This window comes from Haliaeetus leucocephalus, unplaced genomic scaffold, assembly GCF_000737465.1.
Source record: "Haliaeetus leucocephalus isolate CR32 unplaced genomic scaffold, Haliaeetus_leucocephalus-4.0 Scaffold858, whole genome shotgun sequence".
Classification (NCBI taxonomy): domain Eukaryota; kingdom Metazoa; phylum Chordata; class Aves; order Accipitriformes; family Accipitridae; genus Haliaeetus; species Haliaeetus leucocephalus.
Window position 1 is genome coordinate 4,318,347 of NW_010973294.1, and position 25,103 is coordinate 4,343,449.

At 39.0% G+C, this 25,103-nt stretch overlaps 1 protein-coding gene across 1 annotated transcript in view; it reads right to left on the reverse strand.

Moving 5' to 3' along the window:
- Positions 1-1,974: 1,974 nt before the first annotated feature.
- XKR4 (XK, Kell blood group complex subunit-related family, member 4) overlaps positions 1,975-25,103 on the reverse strand; it is an 83,471-nt gene continuing 60,342 nt past the window's right edge. The window contains exon 2 of the mRNA XM_010582940.1: positions 1,975-2,921. Within this exon, the coding sequence (XP_010581242.1) occupies positions 1,975-2,921 (947 nt within the window). The remainder of the gene's footprint in view (positions 2,922-25,103) is intronic.

The window sequence follows — 25,103 nt, forward strand, 5'->3', positions numbered from 1 at the left end:
TTTACCCAGCAGCATATACAGCAGTGACTACACTGGATATACCTGACAGTGAAGATTACAATACCAATCATCAGGTCTTCTCCATCCTGACAATGCCATTTACAACAGTAACTCTTCAGTTCTGCTTCGCTCTCCTAAAATGGATGGAAATAATTATAGCAAATTGTTTCTTATGGAATTGCTTGGTGTCTTTACAAGCCACTTACATTTGAAGCAGGATCCACGGTTTATAGAGTATTCTAAAAGTACCCATGTAGGCTTTCATATGGCATTACACTGCAAAACAAACCCATAATGTGTGAAAACCAGGTTTATATCAACCTGCAGAAGCCAGTTGATAAAGTTCATGGACCAATTCTTAAAATCTAAGCTATAAAGAGAATGAAATGTATTAAAAGATTTGAGGTTTATAAAAAGTAACCTTTTTATACCATATTTTTACTTTACAAAAATATTGAAATAATTCATGAGTTTTTCACTCTGCACCAGCTTTAAAAAAAATACTATCAAATTTTGACTTGCACCTTTAATGCATCTGAAAGCACCATCAGGGGATACTTTTAACATAAAGGAGGATACCATTGACTAGATTTAGGGAGGTATTTAAAACCCAAAAGCTTGCAGCAAAAGCACTCTATTACAAGAGATTCAGCGTAATTTTTAGACGTATCTGGACACAAGTCTTGAACAAGCAGAAGAGGGTCTTCCACATAACTTGCTTATACTATACTTCAGTGAATATACTTACTAAGAGGTGGCTGAAAGCCTTTAAAAGACATCACTTCCACCTCGGGTGGGAAAAATCAGAGCTGTCTCTACACGTTGAGAACTTGATTGGTCTTTCCTGCTTCTTGTTCTGGTAGGGCTCGTGCCACTCGTTATCTGTCCCTCAGGCAATATCAACCTTGCAGTTATACAATGTTTGGCACTAGAAGGGTATGGCATGTCACAGTCTCTTGTCACCCCTGCATACATTCACACACTGAATCATGCATTCTCAGTCCCGAAACAGAGAAGTTTCAGTGTGTTCATCTTGTAGTTTCTTCTGAAATATCTGAATGGGGTCCTCCTAAAGTTTAGAATACGAAAACTATACTTCCTTGTTCTTTTACATATATATATATATTGGTTTTTTTGCAAATTGAACACTGAATCATGATTATCATTTAATTTACATCACTACGTGCTAGAGCTCCTTATTCCTCCTGAAAACCAGAAGTGAGCTGCATAGGATTTCTGTTGAAAGTAACATAAAGAACTTAAATTGCATTTAAAAAGACTTTGAAATTCCACAGAAAACAAACAGTTCTGGTAGTACTAATGTTTATGACCTAATTAATCAGAATTTAGTTTATTTTCCCTTGACAGCCTTACAAACATGACGATGTATCTTTTTAATGAAGAACCATTTTGCAAACCTATTCTAAGCTGAATGGTTGATCTATGGGCGTGCTGAAGACTACTATGCTCCTATTTTTTTCCCCAGAAAAGAGTTTTCATAACAGCAATACTGTGTGCTACGGTTTTGTTATTTTTGAAAAGGTTTTGTTTGTTTGTTTTTGCCATTGATTATGTAAATATCAACCATTCATTTCTAAAATAAATGCACTACTGGCTAAAGTTGAAAGCCCTCACCAGAGCCTTCCTATTGGTTTGATTGTGAGTACTGTGCAGTCAGAGTTTCATGGCAGCAAGAGTCATGGGTGAGTTTCCCCATGTGCAGTAACTGATCTGTACGTGTGGGTCAGCGTTTGGGTTTTTTTGAGGCTTTCAGGTGATGCTGCTGTATCAGTGTCTTGCAGACGGACTGCACACAGTGGATCAAATGATAATCATGATGATAGCCAGACTAAGAACACTACAGCTTGCTGCTCTACTTGTAGTATGCAGTTTAGTTATTCCTACAGCCCTACTGTCAACCCTTTAATTTGGACTGTAATGTCGGAGCTTCTTCAAGCTGTGTTTTTGTTTTGTTTATAATGTGGTTTCATATTCCAAGCGCTCCTGGATAAGGGCATCATCTTTATACTGTAGCCGTGGAGGAGCAGGGGAACATTCAAATGCTAAGATCGCCTTCCTCAGGCTTCTGTCCAACACGTGTCTCTCCCACGCTGGGTACCTGTTCCTGAACAGATCGATTTTAATGACAGACTCCTCAATCCTTGGTGGCCGGGATGAAGGTGTGGACGGTGCGGTGGGTCTCACCTGAAACACAGGCACACACCCATCCCTCTCCGCGAATTTTTGATCCCGCTCGCTCGTGACGCTCCGGTTGTTGGAGATGGACCGTAGGGTGTTTGTGGCCACTTCTGGGGGTAGGGTGAAGGCAGCTGCAGGGTCCTCACAAGCACAGCTTGGTGACTGCCCAAACCTTGGTCCGTTGGGGTGAAAGAAGGCATAGTACATTAGCATAAAAACAATGCCTGTTAAAAAGCTGCTGAACACTACGCACAGTGCTGGTATGGCAAATGCATCAGAGATTGGCGGGGCCTTGTACAGATACCAGAGAGCACTCAAGGCGGTGTTTTCTAAAAGGATCACAAAATAGTAAATGAAAAGCCTACAGCGTGTCCTTCCTTCCTTGACATTGAACCAGCTGAAGATGTAGATTATCCCAACAACCATGTCGAAAACTATCTCCTCCCATTTAGTGATGCAAAACTCTGTCTCGCAGTGGACGATCCAGAAGGTCATGATGCACCAGTGCAGCACGATGAAGATCCCGAAGTACAGCTGGAAAACCGAGGCAAACAGAGCAAAAGTAATGACCCTTGCTGCAATTGTGAAGAAATGCCAGCAAAACTGGATTATAACAGCCATGTAACTGATGGGTTTCTTGTCATCACGGGAGTCACGGAGGGCCTTTTGGTAGGAAGCCAAAGCCCAAGCCAGGGATACGAGAGATGCTGCAGCAGTAAGACCTAGGAGGAAACAGGAGATGCAGTTAAGGCATAATTAGTATATCAGCACTTGGTTGAAACTGGAGAGATCCTTGCTGCTTTCAACGCGTTCTCCACCACTGACATAATAAAAACCTCTTCCTTCTCCTTTAGCTCAGCCAGCACTGAGAAATGGACCTCTGCTGCTGAGATTTCATTGCCCTTACCATGCTGGATACACACAAACAAGAGTGGCTATCAAGCTGCACTCTGAAATGCTTCTCTAGCAATTTTATGTTTGAAACAAATTAATTAATTCACAGCTTTGAGCAAGTCGGGAATAGGTGTCTCTGTCAGCTGTGTGATTTAGCAGGATCTGCTATGGTTATTGTTTTAAAGAAAGGATATGAATTTTCTGATTTTGATAACTCATTAAAGAAGCCTAATATAAAGCAACCAAGTCTTTCTAATTAAAATGCCAGCATCATATACATATAAACCAAATCAATAACAATGTGAGCATAAACCTACATTTTTAAAATAAATGAATGTAACTCTTGTTACATCAGAATTTAAACTAACTGCCTTACTCTTGCTGAGGGAAAACTGTTGCCCATTTTGATATTTCTACTACTTTTAAACAGAATTTTAATAAGTAGCAAATGTTAAACCTTTATTTTCTTCCAGTTGGAAATCAAATACATTTTAGAAATGTTGGAATTTTCTACTGAATTAAAATACTGAGTATAGATGCTCCTAAAGTAGGGAGTTGGGAGTTATGACTTAATGTTCATATAGCCATTCTATCCCCCATGTATCATGGAACTGCCTATTTATAAGGCCCTGAACTATACTATTTCTGGAAAACCTGTCACATATTTTTCACAAAAAAGCATTCAATATAAAATTAAGTCTCATGAGATTTTCAAACATTATTTTTGTGAAAATAATTCCTATTCACTTGAAAATACAAAAAAAACATAAAGCAATTTTTTAAAAAACCCTTCTATGCCTATTTTGAAGGTGTATTATTCTTTTTTCCTCAAGTGAGTTTGATTGTTGTCGGTAGGTAAACCTAAAAAAACCCTTGCTTTGCAACTGAATCCAATTTTTAAACTAATCTGTTACTTCCATATACTACCAGAAAAATACCTACATTCCCATTTAAGAAGCAATATAGTTCAGCATAATTATTCAAATGCTTAACACTTACATAGCATTCTGTTAGAAATGAATAATTCTTCTTTACTAGCAGATTAATTTTTATTTACTTACGACTCGTATCAAGCTGCTTTGGATGGAAATGGGAATTCAATTGAAATGCAAAACCCCAGCCTTTCAAGTGTATTTATTATTTAAATAAAATTGCAATAAATATGTTGTATACAGAGGAAAAATGCATCAAACTTTTTATACTTAAAACTGGTTTATTACCAAAGCAAATTTTATATACAGTTAATGAATGAATTCATAAGTCTTAGCATACTAGACTGAGAATTTATTCATAGACCATTTAAAGATAATGATGCTTCAGGTTACTCTAATTCTAAGCAGATCCTTAACTTTGAACTAGTTATTGAAGTAAATCAAACTGATGAAGAAAACATTTCTTTTGTCTGCTGTTAAAAGCTGTTTAATAATTTCAACAACCTTTGGTTCTGGATGCATAGGCAGTATGTTTATTCCCTGTTCAATAGCTTTCTTTAGAACTTAACCAGCAAGAATATATTACTTAAATAGTATAAATTTTATGCAAATTTTGTTAATACAAAGTGGTAAATTTAAGCCTACATACATGTTGCTATTCACTTTTGAAAAGGAAGTTTATTTTAAAACAGATAGATGTAGGTTATGGAAATAACACCTGATTCTGAAGGAAAAAAATCTATTTAAGCAATCCACCCGGCTTAACACTCTAAGATTTTGCTCAGTAAGCAGTACAGAGGGATTCGGATTGTGTTTGCCAGTGTTTCTCCTTCAGTCACTGGCAGGGTGCTAATTATGTTATTAGCTCCCATGAATCCAAAAAACCTTTGTTTTAAAAATAAACCCAATAAAAAACAATCAGCAGGAATATAGAACAAAATTAGGACTCCAGGGAGAATTTTTAATAAAACTTCATCATTTTTCTTCACACACAGATGCCTGGATGCCAAAACACCAGTGTTACTTCTGGAATCCTCCTTCACAGAGAGAATAAACTATCAGCAATGAAGACATGAAGGAGATGTAGTATAAACTGTTATTTTCATTTCTGACATGTATGTTTGCTTTTCACACTGCCTTTCAGTGACCATTATCTCTGGAGTCAACACTACAGCTGAAAACGTAAGTTCTCATTTTCCTGTAGGAATGTTTTCAGTATTGAAAAACCACAGTTCATTTCCCTTATGAAATGAAAAGTTTGGAAAGGTAGATAGATAGGTAAAGGATAAGAGAATGTTTCAATAGAAATGAGCCACTCTGAACAGGCACTCAAAAATAGCATTATCAGCACAGGAAAGAATAATGTGTGAGAGAAATCCATGTATTTTCTTTGCAAATCTAACTTTAACGACCTCACACACTCCCCCAGAGGGTTGTAGAGATATCATCGGTTTTGCATTAGGAGGTGTAAAATCATTCAATAGTGCACACAGAATGTTCCAAATAAAATGTTAAAATTCATAGGCATTTCCAATGTTCTAATGCTAATTAATTCATAGTCATTGTCTGGGAAAGAAAGAAGCAAGTACAATAGCAACGTAATTCTGTTATTTAAATAGTCATTAATAGGGAAACATCCTTTGCTTTTACAGAACAAGCTCAGGGATACTGGCATACAGGAGAGAAGAGGAGACAAGGGAATGTACAAAAGGAAAGAACTGCCAGTTAAAGTAGTATGTATCTACTCTTGTGCTATTGGCAATGGCATTAAGGATATAGAATTAAGATAAGGCTAAATGCTTCATGAGCACCATCCGTTTTTCTTTATTGATTAGACCAAGCACTAAAGAATTATTAAAAGTATAATTAATAATGAGAACAGTAATGTAAAAGTGATGCAAATGGCAGTTTGCTAATAAATGTCACTATATAAAGAATTCACTGGGAATGGTTAGAGATAAAGCAAATTATTGTAGCGCTGAATGGATAATTCATTAATTAGAACACATTGATGCATTTGCTGAGTATGTGTTTGTATAAACCTCTATCCCTATTTCAAAAGAAGAACTAAAATAAATTTCTGTTAGTATCAAGCCAAAACTTTAAAGACACTAACATGGCACCAGGAAAACAGGATGTCCTAGAGACCTAGTGGAAAACAAGTAATTTGTAACAATGCGGGTGGTTTAACTTCTGCAGTTGGGAAGGCTTATTTGCCATTCAGAAATGAACAGAGAAGATTGGACTGTGATCTGTGGAGCCACTGTTCATGAAGAACAAGAACCAGCTTTCCCACTTGCTCAGCTGCAGCCTCTGCACTCTCTTTGGGCGCTGCAGCAGCTGTCTGGTGTATTTGACAGTCTTGTATATCAGAGTCTTGTATTTAGGGTCTTGATCTTGGAAATTAAGATTAACTAGTCATTCTCAGTGAAAATATATTCAAGAAACTATATGCTTATCCATTACAGACTGTTAACAGTCCAGGAAAGCAGGTATTCTGTAAAATGGCCTTGGGAAAAATGAAATCAAGTTCCTGTTTCTTCCTTTTCTAAAGCTGAACCTTCAAAGTTTTTCCACAGTATGTGATTTGGTCTCTAAAGTTCTGTCCTGAAGAGGAAAGAAATACATGCTTTGCACAGGAAAAAGATCACTTCACATATTGCATCAAACAAATGATGCTTTTCTTTGTTTGTAAAATGGACACTTGAAAAACTCTGAATAGCAATTAGTGGGGAGTGTATCTACCCGCTTCCAGCCTTTGTAGCTTAGCCCATCGACAATAGTCTCAATCGTGAGACTAGCCAATAATGCATTGTATCAGGACAACTTTCTGTCAGGAACTAGTTAGAATATGTTTTGAGTGAAAAAGACAATTTAACCTCTTTTATTCTGCGAATAGTTTGCATTACTTAGCTATATGATTTGTATAAGGGAATAACAACTTTGTAATCACAGATGAGTTTCAGATGTCCTTAAGATAGTGCACTTCCTGTCTGAAAACAAAGAAAGAACAGAATTGCCTTGATTGAATTATAATTTTAACTTCTTTCCCTGGAAATGATTCATTTCTGCATACATAAGAGATGCTCTTGCATTTTATAGAGCGTGGCATATCTGTATTGGTACTTTAAATACAATGCATAATACACTGCAATAAGCTATAGCTTATTAAAGACAAGATAAAAAAACCATGAAAATGACTTTCACAGGTGAAAGCAAACATATACGAGGGAAAAGAGATTTATACAGAGATGGATACATTCACAAATGTAATATTATTTCAGGGAAGCAAGCTCAAATAGCTACAGGAGAGTCAATGAAGTTCTCCTCAATGGTATTTGTAAGAAATCTGACTGAAATGTTTCGTTTGTGAGTAATCCAAATAGAATTGTTCACAACAGATAAGGGTTTTCCATATTACATCTCTGCTTGACAATTCACAACTTAATTGTATCCTGCTGACACCTCTACCTTTGCATTATGGTTGTCCCAATTTGTTTAACTTTGAGGAAAGCAATTCAATGTCTAAGCAGCATATATGATTTACTAGTTTGTATTTTTCTCCCACTCCCACAATATAATCTTTAGACTGGGGTGTAACTGAAAAAAATATGGGTCTTATTCTCACGCTAATTTTATCTTATTCCTGATTTGTACTTGGGAGAGTAAAGGCATATTGAGGTCCATAAACCACTTTTTTTCTATTCAGAACAGTCCACAAATCATATATAGGATAAGTACAGAACATCTCAGGTCAGCTGGAAACCCTACAAATGAATGAACTGATCAGAGAAAGTGCGCCTTGACATTCAACCTGATTTCAGAAATCAAACTCCTGCCAAGGCTTCTCTCTCTGCTTCATCCTCCTTTTTAAACTTGTACTCATCTCACCATTTCCAGGAGTAAATTCATGTAAAAGCAGGAATACCAAATGCAGCAGGACATCTGGGCATGACGACATTGCTTGGGATCTGGGACTATGAAACATTTTTTTCGGGAGCCTATTTTTATAAGTTTCCTACCCAGCTGGAGAAGTGACATTATATGCATCCAAGCTTCCAGCTGCTTCTCTGAACCAAAGCCAAGGATCTCTAATATTCATAGTCTCCCTTAAGGCCTTGTCCTGGTTTCAGCTGGGATAGAGTTAACTGTCTTCCTAGTAGCTGGTGCAGTGCTATGTTTTGAGTTCAGTATGCAAAGAATGTTGATAACATGGGTGTTTTCAGTTGTTGCTCAGTAGTGTTTAGTCTAAAGTCAAGGATTTTTCAGCTTCTCTTGCCCAGCCAGGGCACAAGAAGTTGGCACAGGACACAGTCAGGGCACCTGACCCAAAGTGGCCAACAGGGTATTCCATACCATGGGACGTCCATCTAGTTTAGGAACTGGGAAGTGTGGGGGGTAATTGCCGCTCGGGGACTGGCTGGGTGTTGGTAGGTGGGTGGTGAGCAATTGCCCTGCGCATCATTTGTACATTCCAATCCTTTTATTATTGCTGTTGTCATTTTATTAGTGTTACCATTATCATTATTAGTTTCTTCTTTCCTGTTCTATTAAACCGTTCTTATCTCAACCTGCGGGTTATGCTTCTTTTTTCCCGATTTTTTCCCCCCATCCCACTGGATGGGGGGGAGTGAGTGAGCGTCTGCGTGGTGCTTAGTTGCTGGCTGGGGTTAATCCATGACAGGCCTTAATCCTGTAGGAAACAGTATATCATGACTGCATCCCTCCAGCTTCAGAAAATGCCTTGCCATATTTACACAGCTTTTGCCATGCTGCTTTGCAAGTATGGACACAAGCTTGACATTCACATGGAGGCCTTGCAGGCAGCTTGACAATAGTCGATGGGTTTCTGCACTAATTCTCTTATTCCCATATACTAGTATGGCAATGTATGACTTGATATACATACTGTGCTTCCACACACGGTTTAGTACACAGGACGCTTTGCATGCTTCAGGGGCAGCTTTTGATCGTATCAGGGACCGCGTGTCCAGGTTCTCGGTATGTGTTTCATGCTCATGAGTCTCATTCCCTGACCAATACTGTGAGATGAAACCTGAAGATGAAGCTTACTTTTTTATGCTTTCCTGTTATCTAAAGGGATAACAATATAAACTCTTGCCCTCACCTGGGTATTTCCTTCCCTGATGACTGCAGATGTAGCCTGCTGGGGTAAGCTGTAGCACTGTACTGAAGTATCCATACTGGAATCCTCCTTACAGCCCTCAGAGTCTGTCACCAGGTTTCATAGTTAGGGACACTTCATGTACAATGATCCTTGCTGACACAGTCTTTGCTAGCACATTTCTTTTTTCAGAAGAGGGAAGCATCACTAACTTAACGTCTACAGGCAGGTCCAACTCCCTGAAGTATGCTGTACACTGATCTTAACGTATCTTTCTGTACTCCAAGGTTTGTGCCCTTGTTGTCCAGGGTCATTCTCCATAAGCACATTGCCAAGATAATCCTATTACTTTCCCACATCAGCAAAGTTTCTCTTATATTAACTGTCCTAAATCATAGTCAAAGGCTTTCTGTGCAATTGAAACAAGCTGCTTGAGGTCAGAAAAGGATTTTTTTCTTCTTTCTTAGGTACCACTAGATCTGATTGTGCCTAAATAGAAACGGTACCTTACTGAAATATTCCACTTCTGTAGTTTTAGACTTAGATTGTTTTAGGCTTTGACTGTTTGCTACCCACAAACATGGGAGTGACACTGTCTGAGGATGAATCTCTAGTAGTTCATACTTCAAGTGTTTGCCACGGGCTCCATTCACAACTAGGGATTTTCAAGGCAATATAGATGGTTTCATGAGCTCGTCTGCCAACATTTGACTTCACTTTCTCCCACTGTGTACTGGGGTGGGGTAATACAGCACAAGGGATGACAGGAACTCTTCCTTGTTGAAATGTAAATCAGATTTATGCCTGATATTACTTCTCCTAAGTGCTATGTAATGCTTAGAGAACATGCTAGCATATATAGGAATAATTTCTCCCATGATTCCTTTCAGCTGCTTTCTATAGACACTTCCAGTGAGACAACTTCCAGCTGTTTCTTTAATTTGGCTCTCCATGACAACTTACCATTGCCCTGGAAGTCTAGAAACATTATATATACTAAATGTTACTTTCAACCTTAGTCATTTTATCTACTCCTAAATTTTTTCCAGTGGTGATTTGGCCTCTAGAGGACCAAAGTCAACTGACAAAAGGTTGGCTTATTGTACGTATCTTTAGCAGATTCTTAGGGTCTGTATCAGACACCTGCCGAATTATTTACTTCTTGCTGCACTCAAGGTCACATCCACCTTAGCAAATCTAACTGTTAGATGTACTGTTGAGATGCTTCTGCTGAGCAGCAATCCTGGTCATAGCTTTAAACAGATCTACAGCTGAATGATGGTCATAATTTTATTTCAAGCTAAGATCAAGAACAGTTTCCCTTTGCCTCTCCCCTAAATCCAAACTAAGTCTTTTACCCAAATTTTGTTGTTAGTATCTCAAGAGTTCCTTTGGAATCTATGAATAAAACTACTAAGGATAAAGTCAACTTAGCATGCAGGGACCACAAGAACCACGAAAGTTGGATTTCTCCTGTCTTTCAAGAGACCACAGTCAGCAATTCAGGCCTCTCTTTCTTCACAGACAGCTAATGATGAAAGGGGTTTGGGGCACAACAACCAAAAGCTCTGCTACCTTTTCATCAAGCCATAGAAGACTCTCTAAAATACTTGAACTGAAGTCACACTGCCAGAATATGCTAGCTAAGGCCAGGCACTAGCTGACTAAGCAGCCTGGGTGATCTCTTCTCCTCCCTCACAAGTGCATTTTCCTAATATTTGTTAGTTTCTTGTTCTACTAAAGATGCGTTATAACTTACAGTTCAGGAGTCCTTATTAGCCACTAAGTCCAGTCAAGTCCAGTCCTTCACAGGCAGTGACAACCGCCAGGTGCTCATGTATGTCATGCAGTCTGTATGCTGCCAGGCTTGGCAAGACAGCATGAGATCATTTTGCCTGTTAGGAAGCTAAACTTAGACTTATGTACTTTCACAGCTAGACTCCTTGTCTGTTAGGTAATTTGGTATCTTGTATTCCAGTGAAGTATGTGCAGCATAAACATACCCACTGACTCCACGCTCATTTCCATGATTTGTACATTTCTTCTTAGGCAAAAAGTGCTTTTGATGTCTTGAGGTTGCTGCAAGTAGCTTATAGAAATCAAGGGATTATCTGGAGACTGCAGCTACTGCAAGCAGAACAAAACCCCTGCCATTAGCTCTTGAGGAGAAACATCATGATAACATGATGTTAAGCTAAAGATAGGGCACCATCTATGGGAGAAGGCTCCACCTGCACTGCTTGGTCCAATGCACTGCACACATGGACACCTTGTACAAAGTCAATGGCACAAGCAGTAGCACTTCTGCCTGCTACCCAACAGGAGAAAAAGACGTAGTCTACTAGACACATAAAAAATCCTGTTAAAACATAAGTTTTGAGGAAACGCCTTTCTGTTGATCCACATTTCTGTGATTTTGCCTTTATTTTTCTGTTGCAAATAAAATATTTTTCTGTTTGCTTATGCAACTTCTGGACAAAGTTTCTCTTGGTATATTCCACTGATTCGGAGGAACCAGCCACACAGATTTTCATTCCATGGCTGCTAACAAGATGAACTGAAATTCTTTTATTGGAAACACATTGGAAAAATATTCATCAAGTAAAAAAAAAACAACAAAGATGTACAGAGTAAATGCCATTTAGATTATTTCAGTCTTTTATGAAAACAAAATATATTTTTCCTTTAGGAATATGCAAATATATATTTTTTTAGAAGACATTGTACTTAGTCTACAACAGTGTATGAGCATGAATAGGGAGAAAATTAGCATTAGCATTTGTTGCTTTTGCCAAGTCACTGTGGTCGCCCATCCCAAGGTCTGTATGCCATCATTCCCAGTTCACAGGGCAGTGGCTTGCCAGACCCTGGCGGCTGGCTTGGGGCCGCCACGGGTGCGGACTGAACCCATACATCAAAAGACGGCAAGGAAGTAAAACTTCAGAATAACAACTCTCAAAGCATCCACACAAAAGGCAGAATTAAAATGGTACACAATTTGGAAATAAATCTGTTGAAGTGAAAACATGATGATATTGATTTCCTAATCAATTCTGCATAAAACTGTTTTCTAATGTACTGGATGTTGGTGCCAGGTGCTGGCAAGTGGGCAGGGGGCTGCCCCATGCCAGACATGGCCCCTTCCAGCTGCTTCCAGCCAGCTCCAGACTGAGCCACTGCAGGACGCAGCTGAGCCCATCAGCCAAGATGGTGATGCCTCTGGGAAAACGTATTTAAGAAAGGGCAAAACCACCCGATAGGCAGAGGAGGAGGAAAAAGAAGAAAGGCAGAACGGCAGCGTAAGCACCGGGGTGAGAGAAGAAGGAGGGGGAGGAGTTGCTCCAGGCGCCTGTGGGAGAGGACCATGGTGGAGCAGATATCCACCCTGCAGCCCATGGATATTTCTTGAAGGAAACTGCAGCAGAGGAAAAGTGTGAGGAGGAAGGAGCAGGAGAGACAAACTGTTATGGAATGGCTGCAACCCCTCATTCCCCGTCACCCTGCGCCACGTGGCGGGAGGACGTAGAAAGGTCAGGAGTGAAGGAGTGAAGTTGAGGCTGGTAAAAAGAGGATACAGGGGGAAGGTGTTGTTTTAATTTGCCTTTGTTTCTCACTAGCCACATCTATTTTAACTGGCCATAAATGATATTAATTTTTCACAAGATGAGTCTGTTTTGCCTGTGATGGTAACTGGTAAGGGATCTCCCTGTCTTTACCCCAACCCACAAAGTTTTTCACCCTCTTTTCTCCCCCTGCCCTGTTGAGGAAGGGGAGTAAGTGAGCAGCTGGGTGGGCATCTGACTGCAGTCCAAGGTCAACCCACCACATCTAATCATCTCACAGCAATATATTTTTTGCATGCACAAACCATACATACGGTCATTAAAAAGCAACATTCAGGCTTCAGGGGCCAGGCTGTACCTGTTACTTCCAGGACTACTCAAGAAAAAGACTTTTTCCTTGCACAGGGATACATGGAAACATTCCTCAAACTTTGCTAAACCCTCCTTCCTCTGAAGGGTGTTCTGCCACCTGCCAGCACCGTACAAAGCACTGGCCACCTCAAAGAACTGATGTCTGAGAATATCAAAGCTGCCACATAATTTCCTGACATTTAATTAGAGGAGGTGGGAGTAGAATGCAACTAATACCCAGGAGGATTAGAAAGTTACTACAGTAACAGTTTTTCGATGCCTGTAGAGGAAAGTATAAATTCTGGAAAAAGGAAGTACATATCAACATTTGTTTGTTTTAGTTTAACATAGTCACAACAAAGTTACCTTTTTTTTTTTAATAGTGAAACATGCACAAAATTTGATAATTCAGTATTGCATGTCATAGATATAGATATATATTTAAAGTGAGATAGCACAGTAACAATCAGTAGGTTTACAATACAGGCCACAGAGCTTTGCCTCATGAACACTGAGTGAATCCCATACTTGTGTTAAAATAGGTGCATAAGAATTCAAAAGTTTCAAACAAGGGAGAAAACATCCTTCCAAGGGACATTTACCTTCACTTTAAAAATGCACTTTTTTTTTTTTTTCCAGTCTGACTTAATCTACCTTTGGTTTTCAGCCAGTGATTTGGCTGAAGTTCTGTAGAGTTCAAACAACTTCAGCATAACATTTCATGGACCTTCAGAATTCTAAAAGCAAAGGTTTCCAGGACATCAGTTTTTCACTTAGAAGCCCTCAGTATCTTTGAAATAGCATCATGTCAGGGCATACTAAACGCTGGAAGAGAAGGAGACGTGGACTTAGAAAGTCCCATCATATAGAGCCCCAGAATGAGAGCTTAAAGCATTATTCCTGATAGCTCTAAGGCTCTTAATCATCTGTGTGGCTAAATGAATATCCACAAAAATGTCAACAGCATGGACAAAGCAATTTAAAAAAAAAAATTAAATATCTGAAGATGATTTTCCTAAGCCTGAAATGAGCTGGTGAAAGATATATGTTCTCACTATTAACCAAGCTTTCTGATGTGTTTTCCACTACCATCCCACAAGTAAAACAGCTTGAAATGACCATACTGGCTGCAGTATGGTGGAACATATCAGAAATAGTATCAGATGGATCCAAACTCTCTCTTCTAAGTATTTTTTTCAAGAGATACTGAATATCATAAAATACACATAGCAGTATCACATTGGCCCTTGAAATGTCTGTTGAGGATTTGGGAGAGGAAGGGCTAAATCAGTATTTCAAATACACCAGAGATTTATTTTTTTTTTTAGGTGTTGCACTAGCAGTGGCCAGCATCCAACACAGAGAAGACTAGAAGCCAAGACATGTTTTGGCATGAAAAATGTCCCAAATACCTTATACTAAGTCTTATTACAAATCAATAGCATGGGACCAGGTCACTGGCAGTGAAACACTGACTCCGTGCAGAAAGATAGCATGGGGCCATTACTCCCCTTAAATCTCCTTAAGCCGTAAGTTTAGGATTGGCTTTCAGTGGTTCATAAGCTCATATTGGCTTTCTGAAAGGGGATAAATTTCAGTCCCATTAAGCAACTGATATTTCTCCCTGTTGCACATTAAAGTAATTCTGAAGTTAGTACCTTATTTGACACAATTTGTCTAAGAAATATTTTATATATATAGGATTTTTCTGTGTTTGCCTTTTAAACTTCTTTAAGCTCTTCAGCTCTGAAGAGATGCTGAGAATAATGCCTAATATGGTGCTCAGGGACAAAAGGCAATTAGTATCACTCTGAAAAGGAAATCGATTTAGCATTTGTGCAAGCCCTCTTAGCAGAGGGAAAACTGGAGCTGTTAGCTTTGGCTGGTAGATGGTGCTATTTAAGTTTCCTCTGGATCAAACTGAAATATTACAGTTTTCACTCTTTGCTATGTTTCTTTCACTTTGAAAAACTTCAAAAACATTTTCACAATAATTCATTAAAGAGACTTATTTTTCTGTTAGTGGAAAAGCAATCACTAACCTCCTCTCCTCCCTTCCAAAAGAAAATCCATATTTCTACCTACCGTGCAGATAATTTAAATTGAAGCAAAATCTAACTAACCGATTTGAAGAATATTCAGAGTATTCTGGGAAGTCTGGAGATTAATTCTGGTTCTATCTCATGCTGTTTTGGATTATTTTAGATCTCATATTTATATCTTTGTCTTCAATATTAGTTATGAAGCCATTCGTTAGCAGTAAGAAAGCTTTACAACTGTATATCTACCTATCTCTGATATATCTAGAATATTTCCTCATGATATACATAGGTAAATATTATGTATCTGTCTACACTTTATATGTACAGTATATTTAGATTTATATGCTACATACAGACAGATAAACTGGCACAATTTGAGCACTCCAAGAAAAATAATGACTCAACATTTCCTCTGAAAAGGTTTTTCAATATTTATATGTGGTTTGTGCCAAAAAATTGCACCTCATTGCAAGATTAAATTTAATTTTAATTAATAAAAAGATTAATTTCAATTTCTGGTGCTTGTCTAGAAAATTGAAAAAGCTTCCCTGGCTCCTGCTATCACACATTTTTTTCATGTACAAGTACCCATAGAGGATGATTGAATTACTTCTTCAACCTTCTGGGCTGATCAGTCCCTTAAAGTCTTATATCCAAATGGTTGACTCATGGCTTCTGGGACCATTTTGTTCCCCTCCTTTGAATTTCCTTCAGTAGCTCCATCGTCCATGAGGTGTGAGTCACAGAACAGGGCACAGGCTTTTAACAGCGGTCTTATTGGTGGTGTTCACAGTGGTATGTGTCTATTGCCTATCTTCCTTCTACACCCATGGAACAAAAATAAGGCTTGAAGCCACAACTTGACACTGAGATCTCACAAACAAGCTCTTCTCTCTGCTGACTGCTGTGCCATCTTCTGAATTACTGTTTTTTAAGATAGAAATTTTCCTATCCTATAGGTGTAGTCTGTGTTTCTGATTCCCAAACACACTTTTCTGTATTAGTTGGATGTGATAATTTTGACCAAATGATTCAGATCAACCTGTGGTGGTAACCTGTCCTATGCACTATTAAGTACCCTCACATCTCTGCGCAAAGGCTGGGAAGACTTAACCAGTCACTGGAAACTCATCCAGAAAATATTATGCATCATCATTCATAATGGTATCAAACAAGATGAGAGCAAGGACAAGTGTTTGGTACGTGCTGCTAAGCATTTCCTCCACTCATTCTTTCCTAATTTTCATATGCATTTAGAAGACAGATTTTAGTTCACTTAAAGTAAGCCCTACTCACTTTTACTTCAAGATCTCATATGATTTTAATTCCCATGAACTATAAACACCCCTCCCCCCCCCATACATTATTCATTATAGTTGCTGTCATCATTATAACTTGTAAATTTGTCGATGAAAGATAGCAGGTCTGGGTAACAAGACCTGACGTTCAGTAAAAAAATGTTTGCAGAATTCTACTACCTAGCTTCTAATTCTTTCTTACCTGAGTACACAGTTGACCTTTCTATTATTTTATACTGAATTAATGTCAGGCTAATCTATACCTTTTTTTAGCTCTATGCACCTTTTCTTTTATGATTTGTAGATCTGTTTCTTTACGCATCTGCACATCAGTTTGCTCCATGGTAATTTTTAAGAATGACCAACTGATTTCAACAGAATTTGACACAGCAGTCTCAAAGATACTAAGTTCTGTGAAGTTCAGGGAAAACGACAGCTAGAGAAGGGCCCAAAGAAGTGTTCCCTCTGAAAGGAAAGCAGACTTCAGGCATTTTTATGCCTGAATTTTAGGGATTCTTATGCCTTCAGGCATTTTTATTCCAAAACCCAGGGACCAATTAGTAAGTGAATAAATATATTCCTGGCAGCTGGCAAATCCACACAGATATAACTTTGAGCTAACCCCAGCAGATATTGCCTCTTACCTATCCAAACCCAAAGTCATGAGAGAGAACTGAGAACAAGGCTGGGAGAGAACAGTACAGTGTGGCAATCCAGGGGATCTGAGGAAAAACTGGAGATATTTTGAGGGCAATCGTTAAGGGCAGGGTAGGAGTAGGAGACACTGTGTGAGAAGGCTATGAGGACCTTATGTGTTTACTCTTACAGTACAGATAGAAAGAAGCAGTAGGAAATGAGGCTTCATTATTTTTGCTGCTTGAAGAACCTATGAAATTATATTAATAGGCACTCTGCTTTTCTGGAATTCACCTGCTTCTCCAACATTTTGTTAAAAATGAATGGTTCAGTGCCTATAGACATCTGCAAAAGGGTCCTCCAAGCTGGAGACAGTATAGTTTAGGCTGGAAATGGAACACAAAGAGGGCCCCATAACTGGAACTCAGACTCAGATTATGTTTTAGAGATTACTGAGCATCTACCTCAAAGAGCAAATAAATGGATATTAGTTTTACACCAGTGTGACTTTAAATCAGGTTCTCTGCAGACACAAAGGGGGAAGTGGCAGTCAGCTCCATATCTGCTATTTATTTGATTTATTGGTTTGTTAATATGGCATGACAGCAGATTAGCAAGGCTTTTTTTCTGACACTGAAGATGATCAAGAAGTTATCAGTTCCCATCACTGGCACATTTTTACAAACAGAATAACAATAATAAAGCATTCAGTCTACACTAGTAACCTAACTAAACAATTTGATAGCCAAAACCCCGTCCTTTTTCAACAACAGCAGCAGTAGCAACAACTGATAAAAGCCCAGAAACAGTAGCTCTAAACCTATCGGTGAATACACTAGTCTAACAAAATGCCTCCACTATGGTCCACCTTACTCATCTTGATTTGGAGAGGAAACAGGGTAGAGCACATGCCCACAATTCGGGGGCGGGGGGGGGAGGATATGCTATTACCCTTCAACTTTGGTAGTTGTTTGGATGTGCAACAGTGAATGACTCTTCATTCAGCCTGCAGAAAAAAAGCTTACCTCTGCTACTACTACATTTAGATAACTCGTCCCTCTCAGTCAATTAAAAGCATAATTATTCCTCAGAAAACAGGATTCATAGAAAGCCCTCTGAGCCATGCCACAAATGCACTGATGAATAAAGAATCAAAACCAATACCATGACAAATGTCACATTTCAAGATTTGAAAGGTAATATGGAAATAGGCTTCAAAGAGTTCACATTCCCAGTTATAGTGAAAAAAGTGTCATGATCTATTTGAGTAAATGATCTTCCACAGAGAGATGAAGTAAATAGGCAAAAGCTTTTTTTATAATTGCAGTTCTTATTAGAGCAAATGCAAAATAAATTTCCCCAAATAATCAGGCACTGTTGGGAAAAAAATATTTCACATTAATCAGAAAGCCATTCAGTATGCATGTAGATTGTTTCTACATGTTTTAATGTTAGGATACCAAAATAAGCTATATTTTGAGATATTAGTATTTAATTTGAAGTCTAAGCTCTTTATGGCCTGGTTATACCCTGATGAATTTAACATTTTTCTGTTACTGACTGTTTTGGAACAACGTATTATGGACATTGATACTAGCTTAGGAATAAATGCAACACTCTTGCAACAACCTAGTATAATTAAATTATCAACATTATTCTTTTCTTTCAATCTTACCCTGATTTGGGAGGCAGGAGACAGAGATACTTTGTTTTGTTTAGGATTAGAACAATATACGAGTACAAACTTATTTAGAGATTTTCCTTATTCTATTTTTGAATAGTAAGGTCTATCGAGGTGCAAGAGTGTGAGTCAATTCACGCTTTCTCAGATACTCAACACTTCCTTCTCCGCTTGCAAAATAACTGCCATAAGCGATAGCTTAAACATCCCATCCATTTTGGTTCTGCATCTTTTCCTTCTATTGTTTCTGCCCCTAAAAGTCTTCAGCATCACCTGCATCCCAAATGTTCCCTGAGACACCTCCCCTTCCTCTTTGTCACCTCATCTGCAAGGTTTTCAAACTACTCTTTTCCCAATGCTCCTTATATTTCTTGCTTTTCCACAGGTTTCCTGGCTCCTATATTAGTTTTCCGTAGAGGTGCTCCGAACCCCCAGCCCTGCCTCCTCCCTTCCCATGCCCATCTCACCTGATGTCTCCACAGTCCCCATGGCTGTCCCAGCACTGGGACAAGGTGCCCAGGCCTCTGCTTTTAGATACAACCCCTGGATGACCGGGGCATTGAGACCATCGCGCTCTGGTTCAGGAATGTGTTGTGGTCCACCATAAAACCTGGACAGCTACCATCTCATGCTCACTTCCCTTGGCAGCCAGCCTGTATGTAGTCGCAGACAGGTTGTACCTATTTGTTGCTCTTCAGGCCTTCCTCCCCAAGTCAGCTCTTTTGCTTTCCTTAAACAGCCAGTTCTTTCAAAATCCTGGTTAACAACTGTGGTGTTTATCTGCTGTTTGTTTTTGTTCTTTTTTTAAAGATCCTCCTACAGCAATGAATCCATAGGAAACTAATATTCTTGTTAGTCTTAAAGAAAGTGTTAGCTTTATTAACTGCTTCATATTTTAATATGAGATGTCACACTGAGGACAAAGGTCTGCTTGTGTAACTATCAAGTGAGCAAGGGTATTCACTGCTTCTTACTTTTTCCAAAGCAGCCCTCATTATCTAGGGCATTTCAATTCACTTTCTTCTGTTCTGACTAGTGCTCCTACTTGCTGAATTATTTCATCAGAATAACCCCTGCCCTGTGCCTCTATTCATTTTTATTACCTCTCTTTCTCATAATGAAGTGAGAAAAACCTGAATACAATAGTCAGGTAATCAATGTAAAGTTCCACAGAATGCAGGAATATATTTGTAATTATTTGCTGTCACATTGTATTTCTGCCTGCAATAAAATAATTTATGCCATTCAGAGAGTATCTAGATACATAAATTCATATTTTAACATTAAAATAGATAAATTTATAGGCATGATCTCAATACACCCTATTCTCAGTGCAACCTCAAGAGTTCATAAACTGCATATCTCAGAGGCTTATAGAAAACGTGAGTGATGTTTGTGCAAAAGACATGTCTGCCAATTTTCAGTTAGTAAAACACATTATTTCTGTCCCCAGTATACGATTCCCTCTCCTTTATCAGTGCTGAAAAGGTGACAAAATTTCCCCTTATAGCTCCATTGTATTCCTCTAAGCTCTTCAAGCTGAGCAACATATTAGCTCTCAGAATGTGTGTATTTCTGTGAATGGGACATTTTAACAATGCTTTGCAGATCTAACACCTTTTCTCAAAATATTTTAGTATTCTCTATAGTCATTATATTATTCTTAAAATAGCTCATGAAGAATGTCAGTATGACATCCATTTTCCTGATGGATGAAGCAGGGAAAGAGGAACTGAATGATTTGCCTGAAATATCAACATACAAAGCCTTTTCAAGAGGAGGAACCCAGGAGTTTTAAAGCAGTCTATTACCCTAGCCATGAAGAACATGCCTTCAGTGGCACCTCAGTACCGCTTTGCAGCGGACTCCTTGGCCAAACTTTCAAACAACAAATTAGCTGTCTGCACTGGTGTCCTGGTTTTGGCTGGGATAGAGTTAATTGTATTCCCAGTAGCTGGTACAGTGCTATGTTTTGAGTTCAGTATGAGAAGAATGTTGATAACACACTGATGTTTTCAGTTGTTGCTAAGTAGTGTTTAGACTAAAGTCGAGGATTTTTCAGCTTCTCATGCCCAGCCAGCGAGAAAGCTGGAGGGGCACAAGAAGTTGGCACAGGACACAGCCAGGGCACATGACCCAAACTGGCCAAAGGGGTATTCCATACCATGGGATGTCATGCCTAGTATATAAACTGGGGGGAGTTGGCTGGGGAGTCTGGATTGCTGCTCGGGAACTAACCGGGCATTGGTCACTTGGTTTGTATATTCCAATCCTTTTATTATTATTGTCACTTTATTATTGTTGTTATTTTCATTATTAGTTTCTTCCCTTCTGTTCTATTAAACTGTTCTTATCTCAACCCACGAGTTTTACCTTTTTTCTTCTGATTCTCTCCCCAGTCCCACAGGGGGTGGGGGGGAGTGAGTGAGTGAGCGGCTGCGTAGTGCTTATCGGTGGACTCGAGCACCATTGTCCATGAGCCCCCATTACAATCTGTGGCCCCACTGCAAAAGCTAGCTTATCAGCATAGAGTTGGATCTTTGGAAACTTGTTTCCTGAGCAATTGGGTTACCAAAAAGACAAACCATGTGTATATTTGGGAAGCCAGTTGAGTCCCACTCAATGCATCAAAAGCAACTGGGCTTTGAAAATAGGTCAAAGCATCAAGGAGAAAATGTTTTCAAATTAACCTTCAAACAGTACTGGGCAGTGGCAGGGATTTCATTCTTAGAAGCACATGGAAGAACAATTACAATTCAGAATGATCACGATTAGTTTTTCTCAAGAGCTATATAAATAAAACTATCTTATCAACTTATCAGCTTTCTACATCCTAGATCAAGAAGTGCTTAATTTATCTTACAACTGCAGGTGAAGTTCTGTGCCTGTGCTCAACCAAAGACAGCGTTTAACCACCACCTCTCAAGCATGCTGAGAATGCCTCCCACAAACACTGGCATGCCTTTGGGTGAGTATAAAAGAAATTCTCTTGGAGCTTTTCCTACCCTAGATGCCATTCACAAGATTATCACAGCAGTGCTAGCTTTGCTCAAGACTTCACATTTGTGCAAACAAACTTCTAATGGGTTTCATGCTAATTCACTGGCAATAACTGTTAGATGAACTAATTCTTCTCAGATTAGTTTTACAGAAGTGTAAAATTTCAATAGTTTTCCTCATCTGAAAGATACTTGAGGACTGGATATTTATGAGCATAGATTCTATGGATCATTAGCGGAATTTGGTTCACTAAATCCTTATGGGCCTTTTGAAAATGTCTTCTCTGATATACTTAGTACAATTATTCAATCAAACACTGTGACTTGAATTTATTATTTCTGGCCAATGGCACTTTCCAGCACAGCCACATATGGTACTTCTGTACTTGTTGCCATAGGGTATATACTCTGCTGTTTAAATAGCGATTTAATAGCTGCACTGGCTAAATAAGGATATTGGCTCAAATCCATATTTTCTGAAATATTCAAGATGAATGGAGGCAAAGATTTGCTACTTGTCTTTAAAAAATTCTTTTACATTTTTCGAACAGAAATAAAGCAGCAATTTTATTGGCATATTTGTAAGTAGAATATTAACAAATTTCCCTAGCTCTATAAAAGCTAATGTATACTAGGTATTACCAACCTGAACAGAATTATTACTGCCTGGTAATAATGTCCTCAAAATAGAAGTCTATAATGTGAGCACTAAAGCTCACATAATGAATGCCAGGCTATCATACAATTATTACTCTGCACAGTGTATAATTACAGAAACTGGAGAGTATTCTGGGCTTTCAGTTTCTCTATTGTTGGACTGTTTGGTAAACTTGACTGGCAGCTTCTCTGTTAATTTTTTTTAACCAGCAGGGAATCAAGTCACGCAGTCACTTTGAGTGACAGCTAGAGAAATATGACTAACAAGCGAACACCCCACACTGCATCTTAAAAATGCAAACACCATCCAGAAAAAGGAATTGAAGTAGCCAATTTGTATAATAAATGACTTTATAAGGCATGCATGATAACAGAACTGAGGAAAAATGGGATGCCAATCCAGGCGGACTGCATGCAGCAGGCATCCACAGCACAGCACAGGACGCCTTTACATCCCAAAAGGTAAACACCGCATACCTCGGCTAAAATGCCAATTAATTAAATAAATTGTTAATATAATTAGTTTGCTCATTTTTGGTTCCCTGGGTTGAAATTAATCAAAGCACCCTTCATACCTTTGAAGACAAATGCTTAAATAATCACATATATTTCTCATAGGAAATGTAGGTCCTCGGCCCTCAAAGCAGCTGGAGGGTGGAACGAGGGAGTTTGCCAATACGTTAACCCGGTATAAAGTAACACAGCTTGAAGGTGGCTGTCATTTGCCTTTGCTGCTGACAGTTTTAAAGGACTATTGATTCAGCTGATGAGCTTTGGAGGAGTGTAGCCACGCTGCCTTTCCCAGGGCCATGCTCTTTGCACAGGAGGGAACAGCTACTCGCCTGCCAGAGCATCAGGGGATTGTTGCACACTGGAAAGCTCTCCTGCGGTCCCTGGCTATGGATTAAGGGCTGCTTTGTGGTGGGAGTAATTGCCTGTGTTTGTGAAATAGGTCAGCCTGCCAAGCAATGCCAGGGTCTTCCCTCAGTTACAAAGCATCAAAGCCCAAGAAAACCACCTAAGCTAAATGTTTCAGAGAGAAGAGGGTGAAGGAGGGAGGAAAGAAAGTGGAGCAAAGGTTTAATGCATTGTAAGCAACTAGAAAACACCTATGATTCTTTCTACGAGGAAAAATAAGGGTCTCCAGAACTGCTTTCAGTACAGGCACATAGTCACATGGGAGGAAAATGGTACTGCAAAGGAACATAAAGAGCTGTTTCTTAATACAATTCTCTTTCTTGCGCTGACTGTATTTGCCAACATTTCACCTTAGGGGTAAAACTTTTTACTTTTGTTTGCTGAATGGTGACCCATGATACAACAAGGTGCAAAGGTGACACATAACACAGTAGGATTTCAGTCATGTTAAATCCATCATAAGAAAGATTTCAGTTGAGATTTGTGAAAGGTCCTGGTTCCAGTTTCAAAAGTAACTTAAACTTGGATCTTTGGCAGTATTTAGGTACTTAACCCCCCTGACTTTAGTGGGAATCAGACATTAAAGTACTTCAGATGAAATCCCATGGGCCAAGATCTCCACATTTAAAAGTAACTTTAAGTTTGCTGTAAGACCCTTACTACAGCTCAAAATAAACCCTTTGTGTTGAAACCTCAGTGCCAGTTCCAATTCAGTTATAGTTTTGGAAATGTAACCTGAGGGCACATTGACCTGGTCCCTTGCTGAGGACAAATTCACTGCCTGTCTGGGAAAATTACACTTCCTTCAAGACTTGAGCTATGTTTTCAATGGTAGTTTTCTTCCACTAACTTTTAAATGTTCAGCCTTGCTCTGCTGTTTCCAGGGACAGACAAAGAGGCTCTATCTAGCTAAGATACTTGTATATCCTTTTCTGCCTGTGGTCAGTCATGTACCCATGAACTTGCTTTTCCTCTGTGCTGAAGCTCCTACTTAAGCAACAACAGAAATCAATGAAAAATCCAAGACAAGGTAAAAGCACCATTAGAACAATCTTCCAGGAGGGAAAACACATCATTGTTCAGAGGCCAATACACTTCTAGAGCAAGAGTCCTTTGACAAATTGCTAAGTCCCTGCAGCAGTCCATGGTGTTCACTAAACCATGCAAAATGAACGTGAACAGATGTAAGGACCCTTTCCAACTACTGAAGACCTGAGCACAGTCACAAAAGAATTTACTTTCTTTGCCATCAAGTGCACAAGTGCTGCATGCTAACCAGCCATAGGTGTAGACAGGCAGAACTACCTACCATGAAATCCAGGCCAATGCTAAGAGGAACTCATTCACTGTGTATTCAAAGTACAGCGAAGGTGTCATTCTGGCATATCCTCCCAGGGTCATTTTGCCAAAAACCACAGCACAATCCCCCATCTGACCAGATATGTTACTGGCAAAGACAAAGAGTATAGAGAAAAACAAGTAGACATAGCCAACTTTTCTTCTGAATTAACTGAATACAGAGGAACAGAAGCAGCAGCAATATAGCAAACTGCTTCACTACTGTACAGCCAGCTGAAACATCAAATAGTAAACCCAGAAAACATTTAAAAATCCTACCCATGATTCTGAGAGAAATGAAAGTATTATTGCCCCTTACTGTTTGTGAATATCTTCTGCAATCCAAAGGAATACTATGCCATAAGTTTCTTTTTAAAAAAAATTTGGTTTTACTCAGAAAAATTTCAAACATACTTTAGGAATTTTCAGGGTTAATTGTCAAATCCTACATGACACCATGTCAACTTCTC